Source organism: Triticum dicoccoides, chromosome 4A, assembly GCF_002162155.2.
Source record: "Triticum dicoccoides isolate Atlit2015 ecotype Zavitan chromosome 4A, WEW_v2.0, whole genome shotgun sequence".
NCBI lineage: Eukaryota > Viridiplantae > Streptophyta > Magnoliopsida > Poales > Poaceae > Triticum > Triticum dicoccoides.
The window spans coordinates 42,708,719-42,724,318 of NC_041386.1; the positions used below are offsets into that span (position 1 = coordinate 42,708,719).

Here is a 15,600-nt window from a genome sequence, read left to right on the forward strand (position 1 = left end):
CCTCCGACACCTCTAGTGCACATGCATGCCTAGCACATAGATGGGTTGGGACATTGGCGTGTCTCTTTACATGACGAATAGAAAAACTAGAAAAATTTGAAGCTAAACCCTCAATATCAAGCAACACCGGCGCTAATAACGAGCGCGAAGTACGGCGCGAGTTTCAGAGTTGGACAACCTCCGAGCTGTCGGTTTCCAGCTCGACTCGCACATAACCTCGAAGTTGGGCAAAGATCACTCTCTCCCGGAGAGCTAGCGCCTCCGCCACCAATGGATCAGTAACACCCTGGAGTGGCTTGCACCAGGCACCGAGGAATGATTCAGATGTTCTGGCAACACCTCCCAGCCGGCATATATTGGCCTCCACAGACAGGCCCACATCTGTATTAATCTTGATACAATCATTCTCAGGTGGCCTCCATCCATGTCCTGGTAGGATCTTTGCATGCTGGTCCGGTAATTCTAGCAGTGTCAAAGCCTCCCTAGTCTTCTTCATTGAAATAATAGGATTCAAGCTCGCCCGATCATGAGTTATATTGTTTCTTGAGGTCCAGATCGCCCACATGACAGTGATGATTTTTGCTTGATCCCTCTCATCGAATCTGGGGTCACATAAAATGTCCCTAGACCATGTTGAGTATTCGAACGGGGCAACTTGCCGTATGCAAAGTCAAAACCCGAAAATGACACTGTGTATTTTGTGTTTATACCCCTCCCATCAAAATTGCTCTCAGATCACCTCACCCCCTCCCGGTTTCTTCTCTCTATATTGTTCTTCTATCCCAAGCCTTGCCTCCACCATGCACCCCCTCCCCCCTCCACCGTCCATCCAGTGGCGGATCTAGGATATTAGCATTGGGGGTGCCAGATAGTGTAATTTAATCTAAATATCATCATAATCCTAGCAAATACTCCTCAAAATAGCATTATATTGTCGGAAAAAATAGTGTCTAGGGTATAATATAAAGTAGACTGCAGATTTAGTGGGGGTGCCATGGCAGCCCCCAGATCCATCCAACTCTGAGCAGAAATGGAATGTGAATGATAAACAAGAATTGTAACTGATCGTAGAAGTCCATGTATGTCATCAAAGTTTAGGAATGTTCCTTTGTTTTTAATAGAATTCCATGTCCATTTCATGAGTTTGTCGTAGGCGGATTCATGATTGGCGCGGGAGAAAATTGTTTGGTGCTTTGTACCGATGGTGAAGTTTGGTCCATGAATTAGGGTTCGTGCTATTGATGCTTGGATTGCACGGACAACCAAATCACACGGGAGAACCCCTTTTTTGTGTCAATTTTAACATCTGCCTTTAATTGGTTGGTTTAAATATCCAAAAGAGGGTTCAATGTTGATGATGTTTTTGTAATTTCGAAAAGCACAACAAACATTCTTGTACAGAAGTATTATAATGTTGTTGATTGAAAATATTTTTATTATTAGAAAAGAAACAAAATGTAATGTTGTTGGTGCGTGTTCTATTTGGAAATTGCCACAACGAGCGCTTAAAGGATTTAAGGGCTTACAATGGTAGATAAGTCTGTATTTTCTTATTTACTCACATACTCCCTTCGTTTATAAATATAAGACCTTTTAGAGATCTCAATATGGGCGACATACTGATGTATATAAACATATTTTATAATATAGATTCACTCATTTTGCTTTATATGTAGTCAACATTGAAATCTCTAAAAAGCCTTATATCTAGAAACAAAGGGAGTAATTATTTTCTTATGCACCCCTCCGTTCCATGTTAGTTGTCACATCATTTTAAAAACCCAATAAAATACATTATTACATATCTAAAAATTAATCTTTTAGTGAACCAATTGGATGGTTAGGTGGATAGTGATATCTACGGCCCACCAAGGTTCAAATCCTGGTGCTCGTATTTATTTTAGAATTTCCGGCAATGCACGTTCAGTGGGAAGATGATACTCCCTTCATTTTTATATACAAGGCCACTATGAAATATACGTTTTGCATCTATACAAGGCCACCAACAGTAATCGTAACAAAATTAATGATATTTTCTTGTGGTAGCAACCTGTTTAATAGTTGCATGCATGTAGTCATAATGGCAGTCAACTATTTCCTCCACTCAGTTTTCTTGCATGCATGTGGGGTATTAATGATCCCAATAAACGAAAAGAAAAAACTGATTTTCAAAGCAGACATTAAATTTTACATGGATACCTGTAATTTGAGTTTGTGGCCTTGTATATAAAAATGGAGGGAGTATGCCGGCTTAGTCTCTCAGATGTGCTCATAGGGATGGGTGTATGTGTGTTTGCGTCCGTACTGTGTTTAACTTTTTTTACTCTTTGAGTGTTATCTCTACTCCTAATGTCTGAGTACGTACGTCGTTCGTTCGTTCGTTCGACCTCCCCTCCCTCTCATAAACTGCCCCTTCGATCCACCGGTTTTTCTGCTTAAACCGATGCCCCACCCCGCACGCGAATATAACAAAAAAGCCAGGGAAGAAAAACTGCTCATGGTCATGGAACACACGGGCCGCGCCCGTCCCCTCCTACCTCAAACCCTAGCCACCGCACGTCTCTCCTCTAGCCTCACGTTTGAGCCCCCGATCTAGATGGCGCACGATCGAGGGAGGAGGAGAGGAGGGACAAGAGGATGCACACTGCCGGCCTCTCTGCACTCCAAGTCTCTAACGCCGGCCTCACCAGTCACCACATGCCCACCGGCCATGGTGGGTCGCGTCCTTGGTGGCATACATCCAGGAAGTCCTAGCGCGGTGAAGGCCCACTCTCCAAAGTCTTGATCCGCTCCAAGCCGCGTAGCCCACCATGGCCGCAGTAGAGGAGGCATAGGACTTTCGCCCACTCGAGAAGGTGTCCCTGGTAGGCTACATCCATGCCATCTCCGCCCCGCATCGACGCACTCACCGTCAGCGAGGTCGGTGACGGCAATGACCTCCGATGTTGGGGCCGTCGTCGTCAAGATAGTTCATGCGCCAGTCCACCCATCGCTCTCACCACACGGAAGAAGAAATGCAAGCACATCTCCCGCCTACTCCCATCCTGACCTGGAACTAACGCGCTATGGTTAGTGTCGTCTCCATCCCCACCCTGCCCCTCGCTACATGGCCACCTTCACCCTCGCCCATGTCATTCATCGATCTCTCCAATCCCGTGGGTACGCTCGCCCCGCCCTAGCCAGCATGGTGGCAACCTACCTGTGAACCCTATCTCCGCCGCCAGTGGCGCTCAGCAAGTTTATGCCGGCTAACACTGCCTTGTAGAGATCCTATGTCACTGACGTGGAAAGAAGCATGGGAAATCAAGCTAATAAGCCAAGCCTATTAGTTAATTTGTAGCGCTACATACTACCAAGTTGTTACTTTGTTAACGTTTTCCTGCTGTTATTTGCATCTAGGTTTGTTCTATTATGTTCAATCGAATGTGTTTTCTCTGTACATCAATATAGGTTTCATAGATTGAAATTTCTCTCCTTTTCCTGCTATGTTATCTTGCTATGAGACGGACTTTGCCTTTCTTAATACTACAGCCACCAGATTTTGTTTCGAATGCCCTTGATGTCGTGGTGCAGGAATTGATTGCTACCGCAATGCATAGACAAGGCATGAGCCGTTCCAGCCTTTGAGAGTAATCACTGAAGCTGCATGTTCTAAAACATGATTTGGTTTCCATGTATTCAGTGACAGAGAATGAACTGACATGTGTGAAGAATCTTGAATCAAGGGTAATTCGAGCCCACGAACAAATATTCTTTCCTGTCAGTTATCACATATAGAACCCCATGTAAACTTTGCACTATAGGTAATTGTTGCAGAAGATATAGGGAAACATCTTTTGACTTACGGCTGCAGGTTACCCAATATCTTCAGTTTGAACCATATTTCACAAACCCGTCTTATACTAATTGATCCCCTCTCTTTATTGTTGGAATTACAACACCTATCTATTATTTCTTCTCGGTGTATGGATGAGTTGGCCCTAGATGATATTACAACATTTGCTAAGAAGTTGTTGTCTTCCCAACCCACAATGGTTAGCTGGGGAGATTGCATGCTCCTTGATTTCCCTTTAGGTTTCAACTGCTCTTGACGATATAATGTTCACTATTTCACCATTTTTCTTTGTATGGTGTATGGTTCAGATGTGCTAAGTCCTTGGTTTTACTATGTTAGGTTGAGATCTTGACACAGACGAGTCCAGTCGCCGCACAGGACGTTCGTCCTCATAGCGAACTTGACGAGTCCAGTCAAAGTAAGGAGCACCATGACAGGTTTCTCATGCCTGCCACTGCTTGTGTGAGCTAGAGCGCTTCGAGCCGATGAGAAAATTCACCACTTCCATATCCAGCCAGCGAAGGAACAATCACGGCAGGTAAGCCTTTAACTTAACATGCACGTCTTGCCGGATTATAACACTTAATTTGATTTGGTAACCCTTGCCGCTGTGATGGTCGGTGTGAGGTCCCTCTCCTTTTCTCCCGACCGAGGAAGAAGAGAAGAGAAACATAGGAGGAGGAATTCAGAACTGTATTTCATCAATTCAAAATTGCCTTTATTCACTTACAGGTTTCAGACCAAGTACCTCACCTAGCCGGCACACATGCCCCACTCACACATAATTAACTCACACACACCCTTGATGCACCACCGAACACCACATATGGAGGAGGTGGCACCAGCGTACAACTAAGGCACGGCGTCAGGCGTGACATGGTTTTGTATTCTGATCGTTTTTTGGATGCAACATTTCTTGGGTAAGTCTATACAGTGTGATACAAATAATTTAAACATGCTCTGAGTGTTGGAACGATTTATTTATTTTTGCGTTTTGTTTGTCCTCTATTTATTTTATTTTTATGCTGATATTGCAGGGTTTAAGGACTGCTTCAATATTGTAGGAAAAAGTGTGGAATTGGAAGCATCGGAAGAAACGGTAATGAAGGCAAGAACGACTTAAAAAATCTTTTGGTTGTTGTTTACTGTGGTCTTCTTACATAATTTAAGTTTTAGATCCAATGCATAAGCAAAAAATGCTAGCTTCTTAACACCTGTGAGATGATATGCAGGAGAGTATAATTATTTATTTACTGAGGGAAGGAGAGGATATAATTTAGGTATAAGATACGTGTTCATTTTACTTTTACTTCGGCATATGGTTATGCTCCTTTTTTGTAGCCAGATCAAACTCGGCACATATGCACATGCACCGTGCACCTCACTGATGTGAGGATCCATTCCCCTCAATCTCCTCTTAATCTCCAACATCCCCCCCCCTTCTGATGTTCGTGTACTTGACCAAAAGTGAGTGCTCCGTGGAGCAAAGCTCAACCTAAGTCTTCATCAACGCAAGACGGGGCGGGAGGGAGCGGGGAGTTTTTCAGCCGCATGAATGTGGAAGGCGCTAGACAAATCAGAGATGTATTATGCTTCTATCGAGGTAATTGATGGGAGAGGCTCTCATGTTTTGTTCTTGATCCTCAATCAAAGCGATTGGTCAGTGTGTTTCTGTACGATGCCCAAATGCCCTTACATGTTTCAACTTTCATTTTTTTTAGTCTTAATAGGTGGGTCTCATCTATTTTTGGTTGCAGGTGTTTGAGAGGGTCATCATACACATAAGAGGGGTTCAATATCTTTAACTCACAGACCAGGTTAGCACGCATGGCATGCAGATTCTACTACTTGATGTAGCCTTTCTTATAGATGTAGCCTTTCTTATAGATGGCATGAATTGAGCTGCGCAATGTCCTATTATTACTCTGTTACTCAAAGAGTTGGTATTCCCAAATAGTAAGAACATAGAAGATCTTTAGTGAGTTATTGCACATATTTTATTCTGAGCTCCTAGAAAATCTTTTGCGGTTTAAGCGCAATCCATATTATAGTTCTTTTATACCAATTAAGTTCACTATTCAACGGAATTCCTTTTCACTGAAATAAGAACCACGTAATGCTTACAATTGATCTAGTCAGCTGGATAACTAAATGAGTTAATACTATGCATAGTATCTTTTGACATATGTAATGTGGGGTAGAAGACCAGTGTCTCTTCCTAGGGATTTCTGGAGGCAACATGCCTCTGATTAACTATTTTGCTTTTGGCTTCCTGCTATTGTATTTTATGTTGTCTACTACTACTTTTAAGGCTTTTTCACACTGAATTTCAAATGCTAATACTTTTACAACAAGTTGTCTCGGATAATACAACAACCCAGACATCAATGAAGCAAATAACTTGATTAAAAGGTACATTCCTGATTACCCATGTCTAGCTATTTTTCGATCTTGACTAACACAAAGGGTGCAATATGTAGGTTCAAGGAGCTCCAACGCTTTCTATGGCCAAAGAAGTCATTCAAGCCAGATTTTCCTTCAAGATAACAATATTGCCTGTCCATTAAACAATACGAGAGAGATAGAGCGTTACTGTCTTACATTTTTCAATATCCCTAGCTTTATTTTCATTGTTATGATAATTGTGGTGTTTAAAAAACTAGAATGCCTTGTGCCATGATGTGTGGATTTTGCAACCCATATTATCTCCTATTAGACTGGATGTGATCATAATAATTATTTTTTATCATTGGTTGTCATGAAGTAGAGCTTATTTTGTGGATGGATTCATTTTTTAATGTTTCCAGGCTTTTAGTTTTCCTTTATAGTATTGAGTTGATTCCCGTGAAGGGCGGGGACCCATGTTGGACGTGTAAATGAGGGGAGTGTCATTGACGCGGTACCGGAGACGTCTCATGGAGAGAGGGGAGGGTGTAAAAGTGGTGGATTGCAAATGTTTGGATGTGCTTGATCTAGCGATTGGTATGCACAGTGGCGGAGCTTAGTGAGGGCCATCCTAGGCCATCGTCCCCCAGCCCATGAGATTTTCTTTGACTACCCAATAATAGATGACCCATATATTAGTGAAAATCGGCCCAAAATCTTGCTCTGGTCGCCCCCTCCCCCCCAGCCCATTGCCCCTCCTAGAATATGGCCCAAGCTCCGCCACTGGGCATGCATGCTTGAACAATAGTTCTTATGTTACCTGAGGACTAATGTAAGATGCAGTGAAACATGGTGGACCTGGCTTCGTGACAGAGCTGGCCGAGAGATATCCGGGGTGATGTTGGGGCCGCCGGCGGAACAAATGGCCAAATGGGGTTCCTAAGTACGAGTGAGAAGGCCGATCGGTTCCCATGGAGCAATGCAATGTTGCAGCAAAAACTGGATTGGGTTCCATTTTCAGGTGGAGAAGAAGTGATTAAGGCATGTGCACAGTTCATTTGTTCATTCATTTGATCCTTCCTTATTTCACTTAACTTAGATTCATTTACTTTTATACTTATCCATGGTTGATGGATCGGGAAATTTAGTGACACTAATTGCAATGAGGAATATCATATTACCTTAAAACTTAGATATTTTTTCAATAGAACATGATAATAATGAGCCAGTAAGATTTTTTTATTTTCTAAATGCCCGTGGCAACGCACAGGCATTTTACTAGTTTCTAATAATTAGCGAGTAAAATGCTCGGCCGCAGTGTTGGTTCATTTGGACTGGATAGCAAATTTTAATAGTTGCGAGGCGTTATCTACAAAATTTTCCGCACACGTTCCTATCCACCTGATGCACCGTAGATTCTCCATCGGACGGTTCAAACCACCGTAGTGCACGTGTACACAAGGGCCCGAGTCACACAAGTCATCCCCATCACAATTCGGTAATAAATCACATTCGTCCCGTTCTCTATCTCGGTATCTCCATTCCCGAACAGAAAAAAAAGGAACACACACACAGGCGGACGCGTAGAGCCCAATCCCCGCAGGGCCGAGATCCCCGCCCCACTCCTCCGGACAACCGCCGCCGACTCGCCGGCCCTCGCCGCCTTCCGCGTCGCCGGCACCGCCGCCGTAGTACGGTTCGTCCTCTGTTTCCCCCCTACCCGGTCGTCTCGGCGTCTGTGATGCGTCCCCTCGATTAGGTGCCATCTGTGGATGCGGGGCGGTGGCGATCTACGAGTCGGCACGCGGCGGGGTCATCTGGGGGGCTGTTCGTGTTTAGGTCTGGATTTGCCCGGCGAAATTTTGAGAGTTCGTCGGCTCGATTTGAATTGGGACGGGCGTTTCGCCTGAGACTAGTTCGTCTTAGTTTATTATCACATACTAGTACCTCTTAGAAGTGTTTTCTGGTGACATCCTCAGGCGCAAAATTCCGCGCTCCTCCGTGTATCGAGTTGGGCAATTCATGCTCCTCCTGTTGCTGATCTGCACTGAGCAACCGAGATGCCATGTCGTCTCTAGATTTGAAACTTATGGCGATCGCTGATCCTGTTGACTTAGGGTTCGGTGCTCTTCGGGAGCTCTGTTAAGTCTTATTACTGACGATCCTGTTTATTTTGCACAAAGTTTTGTCTAATATTTACATGTTTGCAGTTGCAGGGCTTCGTGTGCTGTTCCTCACCAGTGCCGTCTAAGATGGTGTCCTTTGAGATGAATGACCTTAAGAGTATGCACCTGGCACAATTCTTGTCAACTTGTCTTGTATGTTTCATTTATCTGGAACAATAATAACTTGCGCTAGGCACTAGAATTTGAACTGGTCTAGGTTTTCTTATCTGTTTTTACTCCATCTGTTACCATATTGCAGTTATGCCACCAAATGATACAAACACTGACAAATTACTTAGTCCCGGGCATTCTATTTCTTCTAAAGGCTAGCTTATTCGTCATGCTTGTGGTAGACAGTTATATTGCTTTTCTGATGATTTAATTTGTTTTATTATCAGACTGGAAGTGTCGAAACGTACCCTGTATGTCATATCTCCCAACAAATATTTATTAGTATCCCAATCGACTATGATACATCAGAGGTTTATTATGTTTGTTTCTACAACTGTGTAGATATGATATTAGATTGTGCATTACCCTGACCCTACGATATTAGATTGTGCATTACCCTGACCCTACCCTGGCAGTTTAGCACCATATAGCTAGTTGCTATTGAGCTGGACCATTATATGAAACTCTAGGACAAAATCATACCAGTTGGGTCTGCCTTGTAGGAAGAGTGAAATTATTAGATGCGGATTAGTGTAAATTTTGCCTTGGGGTATTCGTACTCGGATTATTTAGAAACGTTTTTTTACACCCAGCACTATACATGGTGCCAGCTCCATGGTCTGTTCCAGTCTCCAATTGGCTACTGGCTATGCCATTGTGCTTGTTCAGTACAGGCGAATGATCAGCTGTTAGATTTTTTAGCTGTGGGCAGCAAAACCCTTTAAATTCAGATGTTTCTGGTATTTTAGTCCACCGATGCTTTATGCTTGTTGCTTTAGTGACATTATGCAAGTAATGTTAGGTACAGTGTGGTATGTACTTTGGAGCTTAGACTACAATGTGTTCTTCTCACTCGATGATTAACAAGACATGCATTTTATCTTCATCAGAGATAGGGCTAGGCCTGACAGGCTTTGGAGTATTCTTCTCCTTCCTGGGAATCGTTTTCTTCTTTGACAAGGGGCTTATTGCTATGGGCAATGTAAATTTCCTTCTCTCAATCTTCGCCTCGACCTTTTCAATAGATGAATTGACTAGTATGCATATGGTTAACCTTTTCTCATGTATTCTTTCAGATACTCTTCCTGTCAGGTTTGGGTTTGACAATTGGTCTGAAATCAACTATGCAGTTCTTCACAAAGCCTAAGAATTACAAGGTTCGGCAACCACTAAATTGTTTTGGTTGTTCTCCATCAACATTTACATCATATAATTAACAGATGTAATGAACAGGGTACCATCTCATTTGGCGCAGGCTTTTTCCTGGTTCTCATTGGATGGCCTTTCTTTGGCATGCTCTTAGAGGCATATGGTTTTATCGTGCTCTTCAGGTTTGATTTTTTTTCATTGTTTCTCGCTTGATTAAAACCTGCCATTTCATGTTTGGACAAAACCTGAAAAGGTTATACAATGCTATGCTGATAGTTATCTGCAAAACCAATGCGTTCACTAGAAAATCCATTATTCTGATAACAAGTTTTGTTGTATGTTTAATGGACACTGATTTGCATTCCATTGCAGTGGATTCTGGCCAACACTCGCAGTTTTCCTGCAAAGGATTCCTATCCTTGGCTGGATTTTTCAACAACCATTTGTCACTTCGGTATGGATTTCACAGCACAGACATTTCCTTTTTGTTGCTGAGAGTTACGAAGCCTGATTTGTATTCTGACCAGTCTGATTTCCCTTGCTTTGCAGTTCCTTGACCGTTACAGAGGGAAACGAGTGCCGGTGTAGTATCACTTCGCGCTATGTTTCTTATGATGTAGCAGCTGAAGTTTTTTTCCTTCCCTGGGGATAACAGCAAGTAGTTGTGCCATCCTGGCCTTTCCCTTTGCCTGTTTACTTACTGGTGACTGTCCTTTGTAAATTACACCCCTGGATGGTTTTATCAAAGACCAAGATGCAAATTGTCCCATGGTATGGGCTGAAGAAACTTCATAAGCGAACCCGGACGATTCAAATATGTAGCTGTAGAGGGATGCTGTTGAAGTAGAAGCTACATCCTATCCGTCTCTTCTGTACTTATGTTCAGATATAGATATTCTGTTCTCTCCAGTCTTGAGCTTGTGTTTGCTTTATTTTTGTGCGCGCTTCATAGCTTGAAGAAAGTCAAATATGTGCTGGAACTGAAATTAATTCATGATTCATACAAACTTTGGAACTTTGTGGTTCTCTCTCCCTCTTTTTCCCCTCTTTTTGTGTTTGGCGCTTCCTACATGAGTTTAGGAATTTGTATTTGTGCTCTGATGAGAAGTCTTTGTTTGCTGGAATGTGGCTCTGTGCTCGTATGATTCAGCATTCAGTAGCGCCATTGTTTGCTTTGCAAGGTTGCCATTGGTAGATCACATCATAATTACCAGCAACCGATTGGCAGGCAAGGTAAAGACGAGCGGTAATAGAGGTAGATCATCAGACAATTTCTACTGAATTGAGCTTAACTGCAATCCGTCGAAACACACCACAATGCTACTGTTAGCAACACACTAGCAGTTTGCATGAGCTAACATCAAATGAGCATTGCTCTAACATCGTCACTAACAAAACCTAACCCTAGATTACAAATTAACCAATGTTTCCCCAGCTTTGCTCTGTCATATGCCAACGATTCACCAGATACCAACGCCACGCAGCTTCTTCCTACCATTTCTGTAGGTCAGATGAGCACATATAACTAGCTTCGCCTGCTGTTGTTAAGAAACCCTTCAGACGATGGCATGTGCTGGTCAGGCGCCTGTCCAGCCTGACCGGAATGCAGAAGCGAGTTAGCCCAGTTGGACGATCTGTGAACAATTCTCGACGGGATGCGGTCACTGTCTTCGCCTCCCGACGCTTCATACCCGTCGCTCGTCGATCTCGTGAACTCGATGTGGCTCTGAGCCGCATGCGGCGTAACTCCCAGCATTTCGTCGGCGGTGCATGAAGAAACTCGAAATGGGTGGAGATCAGGCGAATCGAAGCTGCTCTCAGGCGACGAGAGGGCGATTCTGGAGGATGCCGCGGTGCTTGGCTGGAAAGCGCTCCTCGCTTCGAGCTGCAATGGGGCTAGACTGGCAGAAGCTTCCATTGCCGCGTCACTGAAGTTGCTCTCGGTGCCGCTTGCAGATAGCCTTGTGAGGGGATCGAGAGAGAGTTCAGCGGGGAATCGCCCCCTCCTGTTGTCGTGGATGATCGGAGGATCTTGTCTTGCAATTGGCTTCAGAATCTTGGATTTCTTCTTTGCCTGTGCGGCTGCCTTTGACACTTCCTCGGCGTTGAGGCGTGCCAGTGTCCAGGGGCTGATTTTTACTGTTCCGTTTCTTCTTCTTGCTCCTTCCGGTACCTTCATCTTCTTGCTTCCAGGGTTCTGTGACATGCCAATCTCCGGAGGGATGACATCAAACTGTGCAAGAAAAAAGTGAATGATAAGCATTAGCACGTGTTTGAAAAAGTCTTCATATTTGTTAGCACTTCTTGTTCAATACTAGTTAAGCTTCCTGAGCTTTGGTGCAATACTAACTGTGGGTATTCAAAAAATTAATTTTGGTTCAGACCAATAAACTATTCTATTGTTACATTATTTCAAACCAAATTTAGTATAGTTGCTAATCTGACAACATGCTGGGGACTGAAAGGCTTTGTTTACTAATCTGACAACATGAGAGCAGGTGCAAATTCAAGTAGTTATTTCAAACTAAAAAGACAATCACATTATATATCTGGCAGTAGTTTGCTTCATACTGAGAGCAAATGACATAATTCATTTATGACGAAACAACAGCACATTATTCATAAGAAAATTGATGCGAACCAGACCCTGACAGATGGATGGAGTGCATCATATTTTGCTGCACTAACACATCCAGGATCTGTGTTCAAACTTGATTATCTATAGCTCTCGGTAGAAATGGATTATTGTGGTCCATACCTGATCTTCAAGGAATAACCGTGGTGGAGTGCACCATGAACCACGATGAAGAGGACCAAAAGAACTTGCTGTGCTAAATCCAGTAACAGAACTAATGATAGACATCTGCGGACTTTGGTGACCAGCAACCTCTTCTTGCTGATCTTCCTCTTGTTCTCTCAAAGCTATGATGTAATCATACGTACTAATTCCCTAAACCAATATGAGAAGGATAGTAATTAACCTCAAGTTATACAGGAAAAAGACATGTTAAAATGAACAAATGCAAACTTCTCTTGAATGGCATAACAGGTTTTGGAAATTGTGTGCATGCTATATTACTTTCTGGCAACATACAGATAATTTTCTGACTTCGTTGAATTCAGTTAAAGGAGATGGTCACCGTATGTTGTCTTATTAGCCACAAATATGCCGAAAAAATTGGCAATAAAAGAAAAATGGAATAAGAGTTGGCTCTGTCTCGGATTAGATGGAAGTAAGGACCAAGCAACAGCAAAATTATGGCCAAACATGTTTTGCACGGAACGCCGGAAGCTGTCTTTTGATTTCAAAAATTTAGGATGGGGACCCCTCCTCCCTCCCCCTCTCCATCTCAAAATGAAACAATGAAAAAAAATCCACAGCTTCAGTGACAGTCTCAAAGTGATTTACCTTCTTGATGAGAAGAATATGGAAGCACAGAAGTTGAGCAAGCGGTACAGTCGCGATCATTGCTAGTATGGTGCAAGTAGCCTGTAATAAGTCAAAGTATCACCATCAGAATAGTAATATGTAATTTAAACATTAAACGTTGTAAATAAATTTTCGCTTCATGCCTCAGTGCAGTAAACATGTACTTGATAGGAAAATTATATGAACTCACCACAACAATTACAAATGCTACAGTTGAGAAGCTGCTTCCTAACTTTGAGTCAATCTGTCTTGAGAACTCCCCTCGCTTCACAATGCAGAGAATTATCACAAGGGTTCCTGACAACCACTGCACCACAAGCTGCCCAAGGTGGACAAACCATGGAGACCTGTCAATGATCAACCAGAATAAAAGGGACACGGAAAAAAAATCTAACTACAAGCAATTGCTAGTTGGTTGCATAAGTTATGATGGCTATGAAGTTATGATTTCCCCATCTCAGTGCAACTGAAGGTGAATGCAGTTACAGGGTAGCTATCATTGTTCTTATTACACTCTTTTGACTTTTGAGATCCCATTGTGGTCAACTCATAGAGAGGCCCACACTTACCAGGAGAACAGCACAAGACATTAGAATGAAGAACCCTTTGTAGTTCCTTTTCCCGACGCAATTGTTGAGCCACTGTGAGAGAGCACGAACATCAGGGAAAATAGGAACGTTGCATTCTTGAAAGGAAGCAGGGATATGAATAACAGGGCAGAGAACATTGAAAATGTATCTTACTCTGCAATGGTGATCAAAGCCATCAACACACTTGTCGCACACCCTGCAATGCTTACTGTTCTTCAAAACCTACATAAACACATACGAAGGTTTGTAATGACATGTCGCAAAAAAGGTGAAGAAGTCATGCCATTCCCCGTAAGATAGAGCGACCTAGTGTAGCAATAACATTTGATTCAAACTAGTACTGCACACCATCTTGTATGTCCGACTACAACCTACTAAAATTACATCGAATATCCTGACATCTAGTCCAAATTCATTGGCACTTGGCACACTAAGCACAACTTGGTGGAAACATGTAAAGACAACATGTTGCGAAATTGCCCAATAATGTTGGATATGCCGGAGACATCGATTAGCCATACCTCGGCTTCACATAAGCTGCAGAAGAACATGCCCTCCTCGCTCATGTTCTCTTCAGAATGCTGGTCATCAGGATGGAGGCATCTCTTGAACAAGCATGAAAAGGGCAAACAGACTAAGCAGAGCAGTTGAGAGCATCTGGGCCAAGAAGGCGAGTCCTTCCTCTCGAGCATGCTGCTCAGCTTCTCGCTGTTGTCAGCAGCATGAAGGCCGTGGTCCGAGTCCATGTGGGAGTGGGAGTGGGACTGCCGCCCGTCCTTGTCCAGCCTCGAGTGCAGCCTGGTCGGCTTGCAGATGCCGGGGTCGCCGGGGTTGGTGGCGGCGCACCAAATGTAGAGCGTGACGACGCACGTAATCTGCAGGTGATTTGGTGCAGCAGTCAGTGAGTGAGTCCGTCAGTTAGGAGGCACCGGACCGGATCTGTTGAAAGCTGGGGAGGGGCGGGGGTTGGGGAAGGTGGGTCGGCTCACCAGCGGGGTGTAGAGGCCCATGGCGACGTACTGGGAGGTCTGGCTCCCGACGAAGGGCAGGAAGAAGACGTAGAAGGCGAAGCCCAGCGCGGCGAAGACGGCTATCGCCACCACCTGCAGCGGGTGGTACGGCAGCTGCCACCCGTGCTTCCTCATTGCCCCCAGCGGCTTCTGCTTCTTGTCCGGGGAGGAGGAAGAGGGAGGCGGCAATGTCCGCCCGGGGCTACCGAGGGGCGGCGAGCAGGTCCATCTGGTACGGTGTGCTCTCTCTCAGTCCCACTTTCCCCCTTCCGGAAGGCAGGCGAGCGCTCCGCTCCAGCGCGCAGGACCAGAGCGGCGGGGGAGCGACGAAAAAGGCTTGGTTTTTGTTACTTGTCTGGTTGTTTTTGGCCGGCGAAGGGGATGGAAATGGGGGTTTCGCCGACCTCCGATAATGGAGAGGCGGGGAGGGGAGGAGCGGGGGAGAGATTAGAATGGCATCCAATGCGTGCGCCGTCTCGTCTCGGGGAGAATGACGACGGAGGCGGACTGCGCAGTCGTCCGTCCGGAGCTTGTAATTAATTGTGGGGGAGGGTGTCAGTGTTTGCCTGGCTTTGCGCCTTCGGTTCCTGTGCTCGCTTCACTGCGCCCATGCTTTTATTACTCGCCCTCCTGACCTTTGTCTGCACCGTGGTCCGTGGACGGTGTTTTTCGCCACGCCACGGCCATGCTCGGAGCAATTGCTTCCCGCAGAGAAGATGGCCAGAAAGCTCTCGCCGGAGAGGAACCTTGAGTCGTGATCCATGATCAAATTGTACTACGTAAAATGTGCTCCGTCGGAGTGGACAGAGAAACAAAGCATGGCAGACAAAAATAGGGTGCGCCGATCGATCGAATGAGGAGGAAA

At 44.4% G+C, this 15,600-nt stretch overlaps 2 protein-coding genes across 3 annotated transcripts; one reads left to right on the forward strand and one right to left on the reverse strand.

The window, feature by feature from the left end:
- The first annotated feature begins 7,746 nt into the window (after nucleotides 1-7,746).
- On the forward strand, nucleotides 7,747-10,737 carry LOC119284873 (vesicle transport protein GOT1-like). Of its 2 annotated transcripts, none has more exons than XM_037564040.1 (7): nucleotides 7,747-7,916; nucleotides 8,431-8,503; nucleotides 9,447-9,538; nucleotides 9,633-9,713; nucleotides 9,790-9,887; nucleotides 10,078-10,159; nucleotides 10,255-10,737. In XM_037564040.1, the coding sequence occupies exons 2-7, from the start codon at nucleotides 8,473-8,475 to the stop codon at nucleotides 10,291-10,293; spliced, it is 423 nt and encodes a 140-aa protein (XP_037419937.1). In that variant the 5' UTR covers nucleotides 7,747-7,916; nucleotides 8,431-8,472; the 3' UTR covers nucleotides 10,294-10,737. The 2 variants fall into 2 exon arrangements, with proteins under 2 accessions (XP_037419937.1, XP_037419938.1); XM_037564041.1 differs by having other exon boundaries at nucleotides 8,437-8,503.
- Nucleotides 10,738-10,961: 224 nt separating this feature from the next.
- On the reverse strand, nucleotides 10,962-15,269 carry LOC119284872 (probable protein S-acyltransferase 22). The gene is made up of 8 exons (XM_037564039.1): nucleotides 14,715-15,269; nucleotides 14,247-14,600; nucleotides 13,879-13,947; nucleotides 13,705-13,776; nucleotides 13,326-13,454; nucleotides 13,115-13,195; nucleotides 12,464-12,655; nucleotides 10,962-11,938 (listed from the first exon to the last, which is right to left on the reverse strand). Exons 1-8 carry the CDS (start codon nucleotides 14,868-14,870, stop codon nucleotides 11,231-11,233), a joined length of 1,761 nt encoding a protein of 586 aa, XP_037419936.1. The 5' UTR covers nucleotides 14,871-15,269; the 3' UTR covers nucleotides 10,962-11,230.
- Nucleotides 15,270-15,600: the final 331 nt, after the last annotated feature.

Bases quoted from the DNA above. Each gene is read 5' to 3' on its own strand.
- LOC119284873 (XM_037564040.1), top strand. From the start codon at position 8,473: ATGGTGTCCTTTGAGATGAATGACCTTAAGA. The intron at 9,539-9,632 runs GTAAATTTCCTT...GTATTCTTTCAG, and splicing joins GGCTTATTGCTATGGGCAAT to ATACTCTTCCTGTCAGGTTT. The intron at 9,714-9,789 runs GTTCGGCAACCA...TGTAATGAACAG, and splicing joins CAAAGCCTAAGAATTACAAG to GGTACCATCTCATTTGGCGC.
- LOC119284872 (XM_037564039.1), bottom strand. From the start codon at position 14,870: ATGAGGAAGCACGGGTGGCAGCTGCCGTACCACCCGCTGCAGGTGGTG. The intron at 13,455-13,704 runs GTAAGTGTGGGC...CACCTTGGGCAG, and splicing joins TGTCTTGTGCTGTTCTCCTG to CTTGTGGTGCAGTGGTTGTC. The intron at 13,196-13,325 runs GTGAGTTCATAT...GACTTATTACAG, and splicing joins TAGCATTTGTAATTGTTGTG to GCTACTTGCACCATACTAGC.